The 18,279-nt window shown below is 39.0% G+C and overlaps 2 protein-coding genes across 3 annotated transcripts in view; both read right to left on the bottom strand.

Moving 5' to 3' along the window:
* Window positions 1-1,674: 1,674 nt before the first annotated feature.
* Window positions 1,675-8,530, bottom strand: RSC1A1 (regulator of solute carriers 1; the record flags this gene model as incomplete). Its single annotated transcript, XM_079943032.1, has 1 exon — window positions 1,675-8,530. The coding sequence occupies one exon, from the start codon at window positions 8,528-8,530 to the stop codon at window positions 6,671-6,673; it is 1,860 nt and encodes a 619-aa protein (XP_079799158.1). The 3' UTR covers window positions 1,675-6,670.
* The window catches only part of DDI2 (DNA damage inducible 1 homolog 2), a 33,499-nt gene continuing 23,713 nt past the window's right edge, over window positions 8,494-18,279 (bottom strand). Inside the window, exons 7-10 of one of the 2 annotated variants that reach the window (XM_079943040.1) lie at window positions 16,422-16,525; window positions 13,241-13,430; window positions 11,034-11,096; window positions 8,494-8,562 (exon numbers count right to left, since the gene is read on the bottom strand). In XM_079943040.1, coding sequence (XP_079799166.1) covers window positions 11,080-11,096; window positions 13,241-13,430; window positions 16,422-16,525 — 311 coding nt within the window. In that variant the 3' untranslated portion in view covers window positions 8,494-8,562; window positions 11,034-11,079. Of the gene's footprint in view, window positions 11,230-13,240; window positions 13,431-16,421; window positions 16,526-18,279 lie in introns of both variants that reach the window. The other variant, XM_079943039.1, reaches the window with a different exon arrangement.

Here is an 18,279-nt window from a genome sequence, read left to right as displayed (position 1 = left end):
TCAATTTAAAAGAAACTGATCAAACAAGAGTTTATGATAAAAACTTTATTGTCTTAAATATCAAATGTTTTACACATCACTTTTTCTTCAGAAAGTTCCTATTAAAAAAAAAGAAAAAGAAAATAAAGTGTTTTGATTACTTAGGGCTGACTTACATTTCAGTATCTGACAAAAACTCAAACCCAAATTCATCTAGTTCACTCAGCTGCAGACAGGTCCTATGTCTAGCCCCTAAACCAATGGCACAATGCAACCAACTGTGGGATTCCTGAGTTTGGTTCCCTTAAGTTCTCAGAGTTTTCCCAACTCTCAAAACCAAAGCATTATGGGAGTAAAAGAGCTACTGATCGGCAAGCCTATTTTGCCAATCAGCCTAGTTGCTCTTGTAAGATGCAGTAGCCTCAAAGCTTAAAGAAAAATCAGGAAAGCAATAAAAGTACGACTGCCAAGAACAAAGGGGAAAAGAGGGATTTTTTCTATTTGCTAAAATTTGCCAAATATGGCTACAAAACTGGTAAACAAACCTTACTTGAGTGCAAAGCCCATTAGCCCAACTTGCCATGGAAATAAAATTTTGAATAAAAATGGGCAAGTCAATGTTCATTGTAAGCGCATAGTAAAAAAAAGCAAATACATTGATCTGAGTATATCACCAGAACTATTTCAAAAGGATGATCAGGAGAATAGAGGATGGAAATATTATCATTCAGAGGGAAAGGTCTCAGATGGGAAGCATAAACTCAAAGCTGTGGGGCCTTCAGGGAAAGAAAAGGAAGTCTGGTGGGCATCGGATAATCTCAGACCAAAGGAATCTAGACACAAACTGATGTGACTGCCTCTGATAGGAAATTACAGAGGTCTACCTTTCTTTAAGTCACTGATGCATCATTCAGAGTTGTACGTAAAACAAACTCATGGTAAACAAAATAATTTATTAGTCATGCATCTTCCCAGGAAAAAAATATACCAGCATGCCCCTTCCCCAAGTCAGCTAATGAAAACCTTCCTATGGTACGTATTCAAAGAAATATAATTCTGTAAAAATTATTCTAATTTTGTATTCCACACCCCCACCCCAAGTCTTCTGTAGTTTGCTTAACTTTTTTTAGGTAAAAGAAATATCCTCTAACTCCTATGCCCTTGCACCATTTTCTCTGTAGCTTTCATTCCCTAAGATTGTGCTCTGAATCTTATCTGCTATATCCTCTCACCTTTCACAGCCCCCAGAGGGTCTAGATTACCAATCACCGATACATAACAGATAAACCTGTGAGAGTTTTCTAACTGTAAACCTCAGAAGTCACTAGCAGTTAAGGTCCAGAAATTCTACCTGTATCCTTCAGGATTACTACATACACGGTGATGTTTTCAATAATGGGTTAAAGAATGTCCTTTTGATGGAGCTGTCCTGTAGAAGCATTAGGTAGAGCCTTGAATCTTCTTGTAAGTAAATTTTGCCCACCATCCAGTCCCCGAACCACTGCTTGCTACATTTTCTGCTCTTGATTCCTATTTTCACATCTTGCACTCAGCTGCTTTAAAACAGCAAATCCCCCAGAATCCTCTGCTAAGTCCTGTTGGCCCAGATGGTTAGTATTCCAGAGCAGCCGTGCTCAGAGGGGGAGTGGGAAGGATGCCGCAGCACACTCCGTATTTCTATCCTGCATGGAAGGAGGTCCTGATGGAAGGAAAAGTTGACTGTCACTGGTGCATATTAGGTCATCTTCCATTTACTTGCACTTGCACTTCTATCCTGCCTAATTCCCCCTCCACCAACAGTATACGTTAATTTCTGAATCCTTGATCTCTTCAAGTGTTTTACCAAATGTTAGAACATTTTTTGTTGGTTTCTCCGATTCCACTTTTTAAAAAATATTTTTTTTAGAGCAGTTTTAGGTTCACAGCATCTAATTCCATTTTGAGCCTGATTTTCCCAGTTTTCTCTGAATTTGAACCAAATCATCCTAATATGACTTTTAAAATAAATGATGCTAATAGGCAAAAATAGATGTTGCACTTGAAGCTAAAATTTGTTTCATGTCTCTTTACTAGACTGAAGGCTTCACAAGAGCAGCTTCCAGTCTGTTTTAGTCACTCCTGTATCCCCAGTGCTCCCCAGTACCTGGCACACAGGCACTTAATGTTTGAATGAATAATGAACTTATTCAAAGATTCAAACTGCATAGCCTTCAAGAGAGTAAACATTCCCTGTAATATAAGATTTTCTTGAACTTCTGCTCTGCCTTCACCACAATACTGACAGTGCCACAAAGAACATAATAAACGCTTAGAAACCATTTTTGGGGGTATACCTGATACAAAAAAGCCGTGTCATAATCCTTCTACCTGGGGAAATCTAACGGTTTGGTGCAGAATAATTCTCAACCAACGATAAAGGTGAGCCTTAGGACCACTCCACGCATGCCTATCTCCAGGAGAGCCATTTTCAGACTTCCCTGCTGCCCCCCTCCTTCCACTTTTATTCCCCACCCAAATTTGATGCCTCTGCTATTTGGAGAAACTAAGGCACAAGAGAAAATCAAGCATATCAAAGGTTCCTCCCCTAAGTTCTTTGATTTACTCCACGAACTCCTAGTAACATCTACCGAGGGACCACAAAGGTAGAGAATTTGAGCCATGATTTTACATTTCTGGTTCTCAAGGACATGCTTTGAATTTTTACTTTTTTGTTAACAGGAATTGGCATTTTTAAATCTTTCAAAAAGAAAGCTATTTTTATCTTACAGAACTAAGTTAACATTCATCTTCTCGGAAGGGAACTCTTGAGAACTCTGTCTCTTTCTAGTTCAGCCGTGGACTACACTAAGTCACCAAATTCAAAGGAGATATTTGGCTTTTTGGTATCTGTGCTAGAGAACGCATAATCCAGTTAGCTTCTCTTGTGATATGTCACCACTGATAACTAGTTTGAAATATGCAGCAGTTCAATTATCCTGCTTATACTCTCTGCAGGTGGCAAAGAGATAGGAAAAGGAAATCAGAATGTACTGCAACTCTTCTGGCCAGTTACTTGCAAGGCTGTTTTTTATATACATAAAAACCATCATAACTGAAGACTACATCTGTAGATATAAAAATTGTTTGCTTTTTAATCTATGTAAAATTAACTGTAGGATATCTGTCTATCACACATGTATATATACACATGAACTGATGGTTAAACCAACGAAATTTTTATGGCTTTTACTAGGGATAGTAAGCTGTGCTAAGGGAAAAACAGGCAGATTCCACCTTAGCTGGTTATCACAGAATCAGTGACACAAAGTCTCATATATCTTTCCATGTAACTCTCTTACTGGAGAAATGCTCTGGGAAAAAATACAAGGTGTGTGTCTCCCTTCAGCATATATGGAGACAAGGAGCTCTGGAAAGTTCTGTAGGCTGCAAGGCAGGACAGTTTTCATACACACTCACCATCTATGTAGTTCCCTTTGCAACTGGTAATCTTTATATGTTAATAGCTAAAGCCCAAACTGTGGGATGAAGGCTACTGGCTGATGTCTGGATGCCTAAAGAGGTACGAGTGGAAATAATTCTTACCAGCTGCAACGGCAAAATCTATAGCCTAGGTATAGCTGTCTGGTTACCAAGCACATTCTTATACACAGGAACCAACTAAAGGGAAACTGCAGAAGTCATATAGGTAAATCTTCTCCTCTCTTTGGTGAATAAACAGATACCACCCTTGGAGATACGTGCTGACCACGAGGCTGTCCATTACCGGTTATGGCAAAGGAGCTATCCAGTAAAGCAGCCCATTACTGGTTATGGCTGGCCATTATCAGTTCTGTTGGCAACCAGAGGAGTTCACAATGATTTTATCCTATCCTTGGAGAAGTTAATCTCTAATTTCTGCACTTTGAATAAAAATTGAAAATGAAGGTTCACTAGTGTCATGTTCCTGAATTCCTTTTGTGTTTTACAACTGCTAAATTTAAAAATGATTTAAAATCTTGACAATGTCAACAACTTTACTTTCATACAAACGATGGACAGGAAGATTTAAAAAATCAAAAGCAGGGCTTCCCTGGTGGCGCAGTGGTTGAGAGTCCGGCTGCCCATGCAGGGGACACAGGTTCGTGCCCCAGTCCGGGAAGATCCCACATGCCGCGGAGCGGCTGGGCCCGTGAGCCGTGGCCGCTGAGCCTGCGCTCCACAACGGGAGAGGCCACAGCAGTGAGAGGCCCGCATACTGCAAAAAAAAAAAAAAAAAAAAAAAAAAATCAAAAGCAATTATAAGTTGAAAGATAAATGATGAAAAAGGACAAGCATATTTGGCAAGTGGGTTAAGCTCAAAGTATTCCTAATAAGAATACATGTACAACGATAGGCCTATCCAATTTTCTCCTAGAAATAAATATACATATACATACAATAAAAGCTATCGTAATGAAACCTTTTCCAGATTGATATTCTATATCCCACCTGGGACTGACTCCCAAATCTCCACACTGTGAAAATTCAGTGGCCAAGCCTCTGAACGGTAGTCAGAGGAACTGCTAGTACAAAAAACCTCTGAGGCCCATCTTCATACAGAAGGCCTTTTTGGAGGAGTCTACTGTCACAGACTCACCCCACTTTGTAACCCTATACTCACCCCACTTTGTGACCCTAAAGATTTATAAGCTTAGAATAAATTCCCCAGCATACCCATAACGCAAATCAGGGGCCCATTGCATTGCTACTAAATTTTGCTTCAATCATAGCACCACTACTTAATTACAGTCACAGCTCTGAGAGTCGGTTGACAGAAATCCTATAAGCAGGTTCCTAGTGCATCTTACATCTTTGGTGTAGGGCAGGCAAAAGGATCTACAGCACATGATCGTCTAAAAGAACACTTTAAAGACAATCTGGCTAACCTGTTCTGAGCGCCCTTCTGAACACAGTAAACTACAACTCTTTCTGTCAACCATTCCCTAACTTCAGAGGGTCATGAGGAATCTATGCAACTTTCCATCATATCACTCAGGCTCCTAACACACATACGAACCTCACAGCTAAAAGAAAGAACATGGAATAGGGTAAAAGAAATGTCTAAGTGCCCCCAAATCAAACATTTTAAAACTCCTGAGATATGAGCCTCCATTTTGATTGTGCTCAATGACGTGAATTTTGACAGAAAGAATAAGCTTTTAAAGAGAGTAAGACTTTAGACAAAAATCACTTAAAGTTAAAAGTTCACAAATCACCCTTTTGAAGCTTCTGTTCCAAACACATTGCAAATTATAACCTGGAATAGGGAATTATCATTCTCAAAATTCTCTTCAATAAAACCAAGATTTCAGATTCCTGCTAGGTACTTAAGAGGGTTTATTTTCCACGAAAAAAAGTATCTAAAATCTACCCAGTAGAATTATTGCACAGTGGGGCCCACAGGACAGTGATTTCCAAGGGCTAGTCCTCATATAAAAAAAGGCCACAATAAATACATCTATATACTATGCCCCACTCTAACTTGACATGTGTAAACACAAATATGACGAAACCTTGCTTAAAAAAAGAAACTCCTGAGGAAAGAAAAGGATGGAAAACTCTACCAAGGCCACTTGAGTCAGAAACTCCAATTACTATTTCCACTGCCATGAAAGACACTCACCAAATACACTGACCATTCCAAGCACCAAGATAAACCAGTGACAAGGTTATTTATCACACTTGAATATTTCACTCAGATCACAGCTCAAACTGAGCTTTAGAAGAACCTCCTAGAAGAAGATGAGTTTGGAAAGGAAGTAAACTGCTGGCAACCAACCCACTAGCTGAACATAAGCTCATCATTAGTCACTAAGGGTTGAGCTGTGATCAGTGAGATGCTACCAAACCCAGTCACTAGTTAACTCCAGTGTTTAGGCCATTATTTTTCACTCACAGTTCTTGAAACATCACCATGACATTTGCAAATGGAATTACAGTTTTTTCTTTCTTTTTTTTAAATCTGGGTAGCACCATGGTTCGCGCTAATGTTAATTCCCTCACAGTATCCCACCCAAGGTATCTGGCAATTCATGCAGCAGCCTGTGATGTACAAAGCAGCCCAAGTTTTAAACCCTCCCAACTCATCCCATTAAAATGTCAAGTCCTAACCACACGAATAAAAACATACCACTCTAGGAGATATTCTTCAATTTCCTGTGACAACTGATGAATCATAATACATAAAGCACTAAGTATGATTCCAAACACCAAACCATGTAATCAAGTTTGTAAACCAAAAATTGAGTCAACAAGCCACACCTTGCCTACAGCACAGACACAGCCAAATTATGATCTGTTTTTAGCTGCATGGGTGGTGGGACTTCTCACGGCTTCTGCTTTTTAAAGCATTCACTCTCATTCTAAAATGGTATGCTATACACAAAACCACCAATTTCATTCCAGAATACATCATCTTAATGTTAATAAAAAGCTCCTGTATGCACATACTGCCAATACATTTTAAAAGGCCCAAATTTCAACAAATAGAATAGACAAATTCATCAGACAAGAGATCATAAATTACTTTGGCCGAAAAAAATCTTTAAAAAAAATCTGGCTCAACATTCTGCTTGCAGGTTTCTACATATACTGTATATGTGGTGAGTGTGTATGTGTAAATATATAGCTTTTTGTAAGGGAATGGAGTATGGTCTAGCCCACGTTTCCATGGTTATGTAGGAACTACAATGTTCTTTGCTAGCAAAACAAGAAGTGCAAGGTCTGCATTTCCACCAACTCGATGCAAAGCCCCAAGAGCTTCCTGCAAAGTAAAGCCGGCACGGAGAATCCGGTCAATGTCCGCAGCAGGAAAAATTAATGGTGCAAGAAAGGAGGGACTTGATGATGGCTGGCTGGTAGGTGGTACGAATTCTAGAAGTGGCCCTGCAGCTTCAGAACAGACATTTTCTCTAGTCTCAGGCCTGTCTGTCACTGGATTCCGTGTGCCCTGGCCCAAATCTTTAACCAATATGAAACTGGATGACAAGGACTCAGTGTGCTCAGAAGTCTGATTGAGTGCATCCTCCTCACCTGCTAAAAGTCTGGGTGAAATTTCTGCACCAAAGGTGCAATGTAGTTGATTGGACGTTTCAGCTGAGGCTACAGTGACAGAACTGCTCTCATTTACTGACTCCTTAGACTTGGGGACACCTTCCCTATCAGTTAATACGCCATCACCTGGACCCCTGAAGTTAATATTTTCTTCATCTTCTACTCCAGCGTCAGTTGAAGTGTATGTTAATTCTTCTGTCTTCACTGTTACAGATGTGGCCTGATGAAAGGAGACCTGTGAACAGTGTTTGCTCTGGGTAGCTGTAAGATGCTCATTTTGGGTCCATCTCTCAGAAGGGTCCTTAATACCTGTTTGGCCCTCAGTTACTGTCTCTGATTGACAGATAACTTCTTCCGATGTGTTTTCTGAAGCTGGTTTACTACTAATGACCAAAAGTTCATGAAGTTCCTTCAAGGCTGCCGTTACAGATGAGCAAGATTCCTCTGTGGACTCTATGGATGGCTGACAACTGCCACAGAGACTTACTAAAGAGGAGGGGCAACTCCCGTATTCTTTACTTGTTCCAGACATTTCAACATTACTTTCTGGAAGCTGTAAATCCTGAGTGGAAATGGAATTACTCAAAATTTCAGAGGAAGGGTTACATTTTGATGTTTCTACTTCCATCAAGGGATTATCTAAGGTGAGATCAGATGCACCGATGTTCTTGACACTGGTATTCTGACCACCTGCTGAATTGAGCACAGCAGCTAGGGACTGTTCAACTATATCTACTTCCATAAGTGTTTCTGAACTTGAGCAGCCAAAGCACCCTGAAGGTAGAATATTTTTCTCTGTACCCGAAAGGTCCACAGTCTGCTCTAGCCTGTCTCCTTCCATTGTAGCTTCCGAACCAATACTTCTTTGTTGATCCTGTTGCCTTTCTCCAAGAAGTTCAAGGTCCCCTGTGTTACAGAGACGTGCTCGGTCATGGGGAGCATTCTGCCGTATAACCTCATGCTGTCCAGTCCTCGGTTCTTCATGCTGCTGAAGGCCACTCGCTTGACTCAGGTCCTGATATTCTGGATGCCAACCCTTTTCATCTTTAAGCCTCTGTGGTTCTTCCATCCCAGTGACAGATAAACTAACTTCCTGTCTGGTGTGGAGATGAGATGTGAGGCCCTGGGTGCTTCTTTCAGCAGATTTCTCTAGATTACCTGCAACAATGGCTTCTTCGAGTGAATTCTGCAAAGGCATAGCTGGCCTCTGGTCTGCTGGAGCACTGTCTGCTGAAGAAGCACAATCAGAAAGATCCTGTAGAGGAAGATGTTCTTTCTTTTCACAGGTTACCTGGAATTCAGCTGAAGCCTTCAAAGCCTTCAGAGCTTTAGGTTCAATGCTGTCTGGGTCGCTGGGCTCAACAGGGCAGACTGAAGCAGAGACAGAGTGAGCAAGACGTGAAGGATTACCAATCTCAGGACTCTGTCCTGAAGGATGGGCTTGATGGTTAAATCCATCTGAAGTTGGTAATGATGACATTCCCAGTGAGGTAGTTTCTTTACCGCTTTTCTCTACATAGAACAACAGTCAAAGGAAAAAAGATTAATTAGCAGGTTACAAAGTCCACTAAATCATCAGAGAACACAAATCTAAACAGGACAGAACAAAATCAGGTCCTTAAACTGGGGTTTGTCTTATATTTATAGACTTTATACAAGAAACATTCTCATCGTGGTGGACAATTTAACATCATAGCATCAGGATAAGAGGTAGGCATGTTCTTAACAAAATATGTGTACTGTAATTCAATATTTTAATTTAAGTACCACATAAGGGCTGAGTTAGTGCTCAAGACTGAAGGACATTTACGTATCTTTATTCTCAGTGGGTTCAGAACTCTAGAATATTTTCTCCAAGTGTGTTTTCTCTATCACTTGCCCTAAAATCACCTGGGATGTTTCCTAAGCATGCAGATTCTGGATACCATCCTTGGGATAAACCCAGGAATTTGTATTTTCAGTAAGTTCCTCAGGTGATTCTTAAAAGCACAATACAATCTTGAGGATTTCAGTACTAGAATGATTCTTGTGCCAATTCTCTTTCAGAGTGTCAAATGTGAACACTGAGAAGTCTAAAGCAGGTATATCTGAGACAGAGCAGGAATTATAAAGAGAAATAAGAATGTGATACTACTCAGGGACCTTCAGAAGACAGAGAAGCAAACATTCTATTTATTTCTATCCAAACATTCCAAAAACTATATGAGCTTGACTCAGAACAAAAAAAAGCGCTAAAGATCAAACAGATTAAATCCCAATTATTATCTTACCAAATAATGCAACTTTAAAAAGGATTATCAGTTACTTTATCACAGCAACAACTAAGTGAGAATATTTAAGTACTTTAAGGGCAGGGAAATGTGGGCAGGGGAGGGCAGTGGAGGGATGTAGTTCATAAGTTTTCCAATAAGCAATAACAATTTAGATCCACTGCAACTTACTGACCACTCATAAAAAATGGAGGGATTAAATACCACACCTCAATGCAAACATCATGATGTCATTAAACATCAGTTCCAACTCTCCTTTTGCCACTAATCCAATTAAAAATTGACCTCTATGCAATTATTACAAGATTGTTAATTAAAAGTCAAAGGCTGGTAACAAAAAATGACATCACAATACAAACTATTAGGACAGATGCAACTCAACTGCTTCATGACTTAAGAAGTCATGAAGCAATGCAGTTATGATTCAAAAGGCTCTAAATCATTCTAATCCAACACAGGTTAACAGCTTGAAAAGATAAAGCACTATGTCAGGAAGTTACTGACTTCTTGTGAAATAATCTTATAGTTTAGGGATAAACAGGAAAACAGCATATATCTCAGTGCAAACTATATTCACTAGAGTCTAGAAACACAGTTATCAGTTTTATTTATCAATCTCTAAGGCTGACTCTGAAAGAGGTTCAATTTCGAGTTAATGAGAACACAAAGATGCACTGTAGTCAAATATCCATGTTATTAGCAGCACAGAGGTGGGCAAAGGTAATGGCCTTCTGGCAACGGTATGTCAGTTATAACAGCTGGGGGAGGTGAAGGTGAACATGACCTCAAAGTACTCCGTACTCACTATGAAAGCAGCATATAGTCCTCCTGTAGCTGAGATGGTCAGTTTCACTGGCCTAAGTCCTAAATGTAGGGGAGGACTGGGTCAGTACTATAGGACAGGAGAAGAGGATGAGGTCAACGGACATTAATAATTAAAGATGGCTGCTTTTAACCCATCCTTACAAGGAAAATGAAAGAAAGAAGCAATTAAATGCTATATATCTAATTACAACCAGCCTGCAAACCCCTATAAAGTCCTAGGTTGGTAGAGTCTAAAAAGACCACTTTTCCTTCTTTTAACAGACCAGTCAGTGCACTCAGGCTGACATTTATCATATCTGCATACAGCGAGATGGAAGCAGAGAGCCTCCTGTGGAAAACTGTCAGGCTAGGGAAAGAGGGAAAAGCAAAGTTTCAGCTCTTGTTGGAAGATTGAACTTCAGTCCTGCCTATGTTATTGACTCTGTGACAATGGCCAAGTCACCTGGCCTGTTTCCATTTCTTCTTCAACAGAATGAAAATTTCAGCCCCTCTATAATGCTGGTAGTTGTGTGCAGTAATGTGAAAAATACACTGTCAGTTTTTCAGAAGAAAGGGACTTACAAAATCCCTAATAACACAGTCATCTCCACCAACAAAGTGCTGTGATGCTAATATTCTTGATTTGATATTCACAGTGGTCATTTGTTTTCGCTGGGGTTTTTTCCCCCTCGAACTGTTCTAATGACTGGTAAAATTTTAAATAGGAGACCATGCTTAGATATGTATGTATGCCAACATACAAATACACATACAGGCTAGTTGTAACCAGATTAAACAAGGTGAAATGGTGAATGACAGAAGCTAAATTCTAGAACTGCTGAGGATACGAAGTCTTTCAGACCACAGACGATGACTGGGTGGAAGGCTTAACGTGGTGTCTATAAATACCTGGTCTGGGGCCCACTCCAGCTGCAGTACACACACACTACATGCATCATGGCTTCTGACGCTCTGTTTGAATTAGGAAACAGACAAGCAAACCTTGGGTTAACAATGCAAACCACACAGCATGCAGGGTTATAGTCTCCACTCCTTTGCCATCTTTAAGATCAGGAACTGGTAGAGTCAAAGTGGGGGAACGCTCCTGTAGTTTGGACATCAAAAAGATTTGCTGGTTGCTTTAATTCTCTCACAATACATAAAGCAATGTGTCAACTTCAACAGATTTTCAACAGAACTTGGAAAGAAATTAATTTTACACACCTACACAGAGAATTCATGGGCAAACATGTGAAATAGGTGAAAAAAAAGTAGATCCATAGACACAATTACACGATATGGAAATCTTATGGAGTCAAGGTGAGCAAACACATATTATAGAAACTTTCAAAGTTTCTTTTTCAGTTGAGATTTATTTTTAGAAGAAAAACAAACCAAACATGATTACTTATCCTGGCTTACCTTATTTTTTAAAATACTCTGAATTATTACTTTTTTGAATTATTTTTTAATCGATAGAAAAGATAAAGATATTCTGCTATAGAGTATCCACCAAAGAGACAGTTTTTAGCAAAAATACATTCACCTACTATGTCTAGGGGTAGGTGATTTTGATAATAGTGGGAAGCTGATGTTCCAAACAAATAGAATCTGATGTTGAAGAATTACCTCACTAAACATTACAAAAATTAGCGCAAGCCATACATACACTGTCAGTAACAAAAGGTCACATGGGTAAAGAGCCACTTCCTTTTAATCCTTTAAAACTGGTACACCTCCTTCACTATGGCTGAAAACATCTGTGGTTTCTATTTTAATCTCTTCAACTTTTTATTAAAAGAAAGTAATTACTCAAAGAGGGTAACTGTCAGTAGGTTATAAAGCACTGCTACCATCAGCTAGTGTTTCTCAAGTAAAAGCACCAGAACTGTGGGGGGAACAACAGAGGTTTCACAAAATGATAACATACCCTCATTTTATTAATGTATAGTATTATGACTAAGCTGACAAGTTACTAAACAAAACAAAACAAAACAAGAAGTAAAACCTTCTAAGTAGATATGTCAAACTCATTCAAGCTTGCCTTGCGGGTAAGGTTAAAACTATTAATTTAGTCTTTCTCTGTCTGGTTGTTCAAAATTCTCCCCTTCCTACCAAATACTTAAATCACAACCCAAACTGTACTTCATATGTAAAACTGAGCCAAAAGGTGGTGGTGGCGCAGATTCTGAACAAAGCCGGCTTGGAAACTCCATCTGCTACTCACGCTCATTCTAAAGAATCTCAAGGCTAGACCACCGGATGTTCTCTGGTGATACACGCTGGCAAAATCTGGCTGCTCATTGTTAAAGCTCTCATCTTTTTTGTCCTTAGGAGAAAGCTATTCCCTGAACTTGTAGCTCTAATACATTTTACTATATCAGCAAATGCAATGTGTGATATTAGTCACTAATGAAGAATTACAGCTCAAGACTTTAAAATAACTCAAACTTAAAAGTTAATTCTCTTTAGCTTCTAGAAAATATATTCCAGAGTCACTGTTCTGTAACAGACGGGGAAAATTTATCCACAGAAGTGGGATTTCGGCATAACTGTGTCCCTCCATTTTACCCAGAAAACTTGGTTTGATCTTTAGAATTAAAGAAGCTACAACTGAGACTTAGGGAAAAAAAGTATTACGTAGCTTCATTTCGGTGGCAGCACTTTCAGTAGATATTAAAAAGCTTAGTGCTGCTTAGTCACAGATACAACGTCATCCTCCAAAATAAATGGGCCTAAGAAAACAAGAAAATTTCCAGGAAATGTTGAACTCAAAAGGAAGTTTCTGCTTACTGTTACAATTTTCTTCAAGAAAAAAAAAAAAAAAAAGACAAGATTCTTTAGGAATCCCACCAAAATGTGCCTAAGCAAAGAACTCCCCACTCTATCTTGCACACAGCAATGGACTGCTATTTCTGGATCTACTGAAACACGGGAGGTTTTCTGTACTGTATTTAGAGATGGGAAGAGGCAGTAAGAAGACAAGGAACATACCTACAACAGGATGATGAGACTGATTACGACTGGAAAGGTCCCTATTCCCCTTTGAAGCTCCAACTTCCCTGGCTCACCCACCAATAACGAGTATTATTTAAGAGCCTGGCCACTCCAAATACCTGCATCCTCTACAGATTTTTGAAGGGCTTCTGCTAATTCTTGGTCTGCAATCTCCTCTGGCCGTACTTCCTCTCGCCCGGCCCCATATGCCAACCGGGCACACTCTGGTAACTCCCCCTCAGGAAGGAAGGTGGTCTTTGAGCCTGTGGTGCCGATCACGAGTACATTTTTCTTGAGGTCAATGGAACACTTAGAAAAAGAAACCAAACACTGATGATAGCAGATAGAACACGATGCAGGAAAATTATGATCTTGAATTTAAAACTCCATTCACAAAGAGCAACACTGACAGAGATGGCTCAAAAAACCAATTTTATCTAAAGTATTTAAACTTTAAGCTATGTAACATTGTTAGTTTAGAATCTATATCTATATATATATTTAAAATATCTATTCAATTTATTTATTTGTTTTTGGCTGCGTTAGGTCTTCGTTGCTGCGCACTGACTTTCTCTAGTTGCGGCAAGCAGGGGCTACTCTTCGCTGTGGTGCGTAGGCTTCTCATTGCAGTGGCTTCTCTTGTTGCGGAGCACGGGCTCCAGTAGTTGTCGCACGTGGGCTCAGTAGTTGTGGTGCGAGGGCTCTAGAGAGCAGGCTCAGTAGCTGTGGCGCATGGGCTTAGTTACTGCACGGCATGTGGGATCTTCCCAGATCAGGGCTCAAACCCGTGTCCCCTGAATTGGCAGGCGGATTCTTAACCACTGCGCCACCAGGGAAGCCCCAGAATCTTCTTTAATATTTAAACTGTACAGCAGAATGATCTTTATGGGATACAGTTTACACTTCTTTGTCAAACACAGCAATTGCTCATGTCTGAATTCAAATGTGATACATATTCATTGTACAAAATTTGGAAAACTGCATGCCATAATCATGGAAAACTGCACACGCCATAATCAGCAGCCACGCCTTTTAGAAACGGATCAGTGACTTTTTAAAAACTAAAACTGAGACATACCATTTATATAGGTCTACATTTTTGCTTCTTGCTTAGTGGATAAAGTACAGCTTATATTTAAAGTCTATGCCAATGGTCTCAAAAGTGATATATGGACCAGACGAGCTCTACAAAAGTATTCTGTATTTCATACTTATGCGATCCTCTTTTTCAGTATATATATATATGTGTATATATATATATATACACATATATATTTATTTATTTATTTTTATTTTTTATTTTTTTTGCGGTATGCGGGCCTCTCACTGTTGTGGCCTCTCCCATTGCGGAGCACAGGCTCCGGACGCGCAGGCTCAGCGGCCATGGCTCACGGGCCCAGCCGCTCCACAGCATGTGGGATCTTCCCAGACCGGGGCACGAACCCGCGTCCCCTGCATCGGCAGGCGGACTCTCAACCACTGCGCCACCAGGGAAGCCCATCAGTATATTTTTATAATTACTTAATATAGGACAGTTACACACATATATTTTGAATTCGTAAAGCTGGAGACTGCTAGTCTATACCATGACTTAAAAATAGCGATAAATAAATAAATAGGGAAAGATTAGCAACAAGCTAATAAATCAGGTTTCATTTATATGTGCATTCGCTCATTCCTTCTACTTAAAACTGTGCCCCTTGATTGGAATATCAATATATTTCAATGGGAATTTAACACGAAACATTTGAGAAAGAGTATTAGTGCGCTTGCTTAGGCAGCACATATACTAAAACTGGGACGACGCAGAGATTAGCATGGCCCCTGCGCAAGGATGAAACGCAAATTCGTGAAGTGTTCCATAGTTTTATATTACTCAGCCATAAAAAAGAACGAAATGCTGCCATTTTCAGTGATGTGGATGGACCTAGGGATTGTCATACTGAGTGAAGTAAGTCAGAGAAAAACAAATATATGATACTGCGTATATGTGGAATCTAAAAAAAATGATACAGATGAACCTATTTATAAAACAGAAACTGAGTCACAGATGTAGAAAACAAACTCATGGTTTCCAAGGGGAAAAGGGTGGGAGGGATAAATTGGGAGATTGGGATTGACATATACACACTACTATATATATATATCGATAAGATAGATAACTAATAAGAACCTACTGTATAGCACAGGAAATTCTATTCAATACTCTGTAATGACCTATATATATTGATAAGATAGATAACTAATAAGAACCTGTATAGCACAGGGATTTCTATTCAATACTCTGTAATGACCTATATATATCGATAAGATAGATAACTAATAAGAACCTACTGTACAGCACAGGGATTTCTAATCAATACTCTGTAATGACCTACATGGGAAGAGAATCTAAAAAAGAGTAGACAGCTGAAACTAACACAACATTGTAAATCAACTATACTCCAATTTAAAAAAGAATATTAGTGACATAAAAATGTTGACTAGATATGAAACCTTGTTGGGAAAATTTTTACTACCCAAGAGCACAATAATTGCTTCTTCAATGAGTGAAGTTTATCTTTAAACAAATTATTAAGCTTCGGAATGGAAATATAAAAATCACTGCAAATGAAAATATTTATAAATCATTCTCCCTGTACTAAATAAACATTTCCATTCCCAACATCTTATGTACAACTTCTTCCTTAATCTCGAAGCTCTTCTCCCCAAGTATTGTCTGACCAGCTACTAAGGATTTACTAAACTTAGGCTAGCAGTAAAATCATCATTGTGTATTATGTACATCTCCCTACAGACCCATCAAAAAATTACTTGAGGCACTTCCCTGGTGGTCCAGTGGTTAAGACTCTGCACTCCCAATGCAGGAGGCCTGCGTTCAAGCCCTGATCTGGGAACCAGATCCCGCATGCCACAATCAAAAGATCCCGCACTTGGCAGCGAAGATCCCGCACGCCACAGCTAAGACCCAGAGCAGCCAAATAAATAAATATTTTAAAAAAAATGTTTTAAAAAAATGACTTGAGTTCTAATCAGAAACTAAAAATTACACAAGGGAACCAAATTGTCCAGTATAGTCTCAAAACAGATGGCAAGATTCAACAGATTCAGAAAGATTTCACAAAAAGGTTCTATTTCTACTGATACAGAATTTCAAACCTTGTATGACAACATCACCAATTAAGGACCTTTCCAGGTTTGAAGTCATGCTTCTTAATTTTCCAGTATATACAACCATGATGGAATAACCATTTAACACACAAAAAGCCAACGCAAAAAAAAAGTGAAGCTCTTAATTACCTGATGCCGTTTCAGCATGTCCAGTCCCAAAAGCATGTCCATGGGCTGTTCCTCAAGTATAGAGAAGGAACACGCCAGGAAATCTCCTTCAATTTGAACCTGAGCTAAAGCACATGAAGAAAGGAAGAGGTTACTGATTTTTCCAGCGAAGGTCTGGAAATGTATCTATCATTCTGTGTCTTTCTTCCTGCAATCAGTCAAAGTCAAGCCAAAGCATGCAAACAAGTGAGTTAAGGATGAAAATCCAGTAAGACCACTAATCAGGTTAAAAGCCAATGAAGGCACCAGCTCCTAAAGTGGATTGGGTGGAACTACTGCCCACAAGACCTGGCTTGATATATGATACCCGCTCAGCTGGTGAGGAAAGCTGGCATTAAGAATTAAAAAAAAAAAAACCAAGACCAATTCCTCCAATATTAACCACCTGCTTCCTGTACACTTACAAAAGACTTTCTAAAAGGAAAATAAAATCAGTACACTTTAAACCTTTTAAATTAAGCTCCAAGAAGTAAACTGTTTTTATTACTGCCTGTTATAACCAAGTTTCTTTGCTTGAAGTCTCCTGCCTTGCCTCTTTCCTCAATTACTCCTCTTATTTCATATGTAAGATGTTTTTTTTAAAAAAGATGACTTTGTCATTAACTATGTCTTACGAGCAGAAAAGTATATGAAATATATATATATATATATATATACTGTATATATATAGTATAAAGCATAATAAAACAAATACCCATGCATCTATTTCCCAGGTTAAGAAACAGAAAACTAAGAAGTTTCCTGTGTGTCCTACTGATCATAGCTTATTCTTTGCCTCCTCCAACCCTCCCAACTATCTTGGTTTTTATGTTAATCATTCCCATCTTTTCTTACCATTTTTCTATGATTTCTAAGCAACATTTTGGTTAGTTTTGTGGTTTTGAACTATGACTTGCTTCTTTTACCCAAAAGATACTTCGAGATATTTTATTCCTGTGGGTGCACGTGACTATATTTCTTTCGTTTATACCACCCCTAAGAGTGAGTACTGTAATGTTTCAGACACCACCACTGATTTATCTATCCATTCTGCTGCTACGGGACATTTGGGTTGCTTCCAGTTTCTGCCGTTGTAAGCAATGCTAACGTGAGCACTCTTGCACTTGTCTCCTGGTGTGCCATGAGTGTCTCTAAGGTATACTCTAAAAACATACTCTAAAAACATACTCTAAAAACATCCAGGGCTCTAGGGGATATTAGCTCAGCTCTACTTGATGCTGAATTATTTTCCAAAATGTTTCCAGGGGTTTTTGGAAAGTTCCCATTGTTCCACTTTCTCCCAACACTCAATATTATTAGATTTAAAATCTGGCAAGTAATTCTCTATTTCCCTGATTAATGAGATAAAGCAGTTTTTCACACTTATTAACCATTTGAGTTTCCTCTTAAAGTGCTTGTTCAAATGTTTCTGCAATTTTTTATATACCAGTTTTTCTTACTGAGTTGGAGGATACACAAACATACAGAATACATATATATTCTAAATATGAATGCTTTATTAGTTATACATGTTATTAAGTTCTTTCCTAGTTTGTGTTTGTTCACTTCCTTTAAGATGTGCTTGATGAAAAGTTCTTAATCGGCTGTATTTATCAAATAATTTCCTTCGTATCTTTTAAAGAACCCCTTCCCTACACAAGACATTCTCCTATATTTTCTTCTAAAAGCCTGACTTTGCCTTGCACATCCAGGCCTTTAATCAACCTTGAATTGACATTTGTGTGTGATGTGAGACAGGGTCCCATTTCCAATTCATTTTTTCCCCATGGATACCCAATCGTCCTAGCACATTTCCTAAAACTTTCCCACTGCTCCATAA

The sequence above is a fragment of the Stenella coeruleoalba genome, assembly GCF_951394435.1.
Source record: "Stenella coeruleoalba genome assembly, chromosome: 1".
Taxonomy (NCBI): Eukaryota; Metazoa; Chordata; class Mammalia; order Artiodactyla; family Delphinidae; genus Stenella; species Stenella coeruleoalba.
Note: the sequence above shows the minus strand (reverse complement) of the source record. Positions and strands in the feature narration are given on the sequence as shown.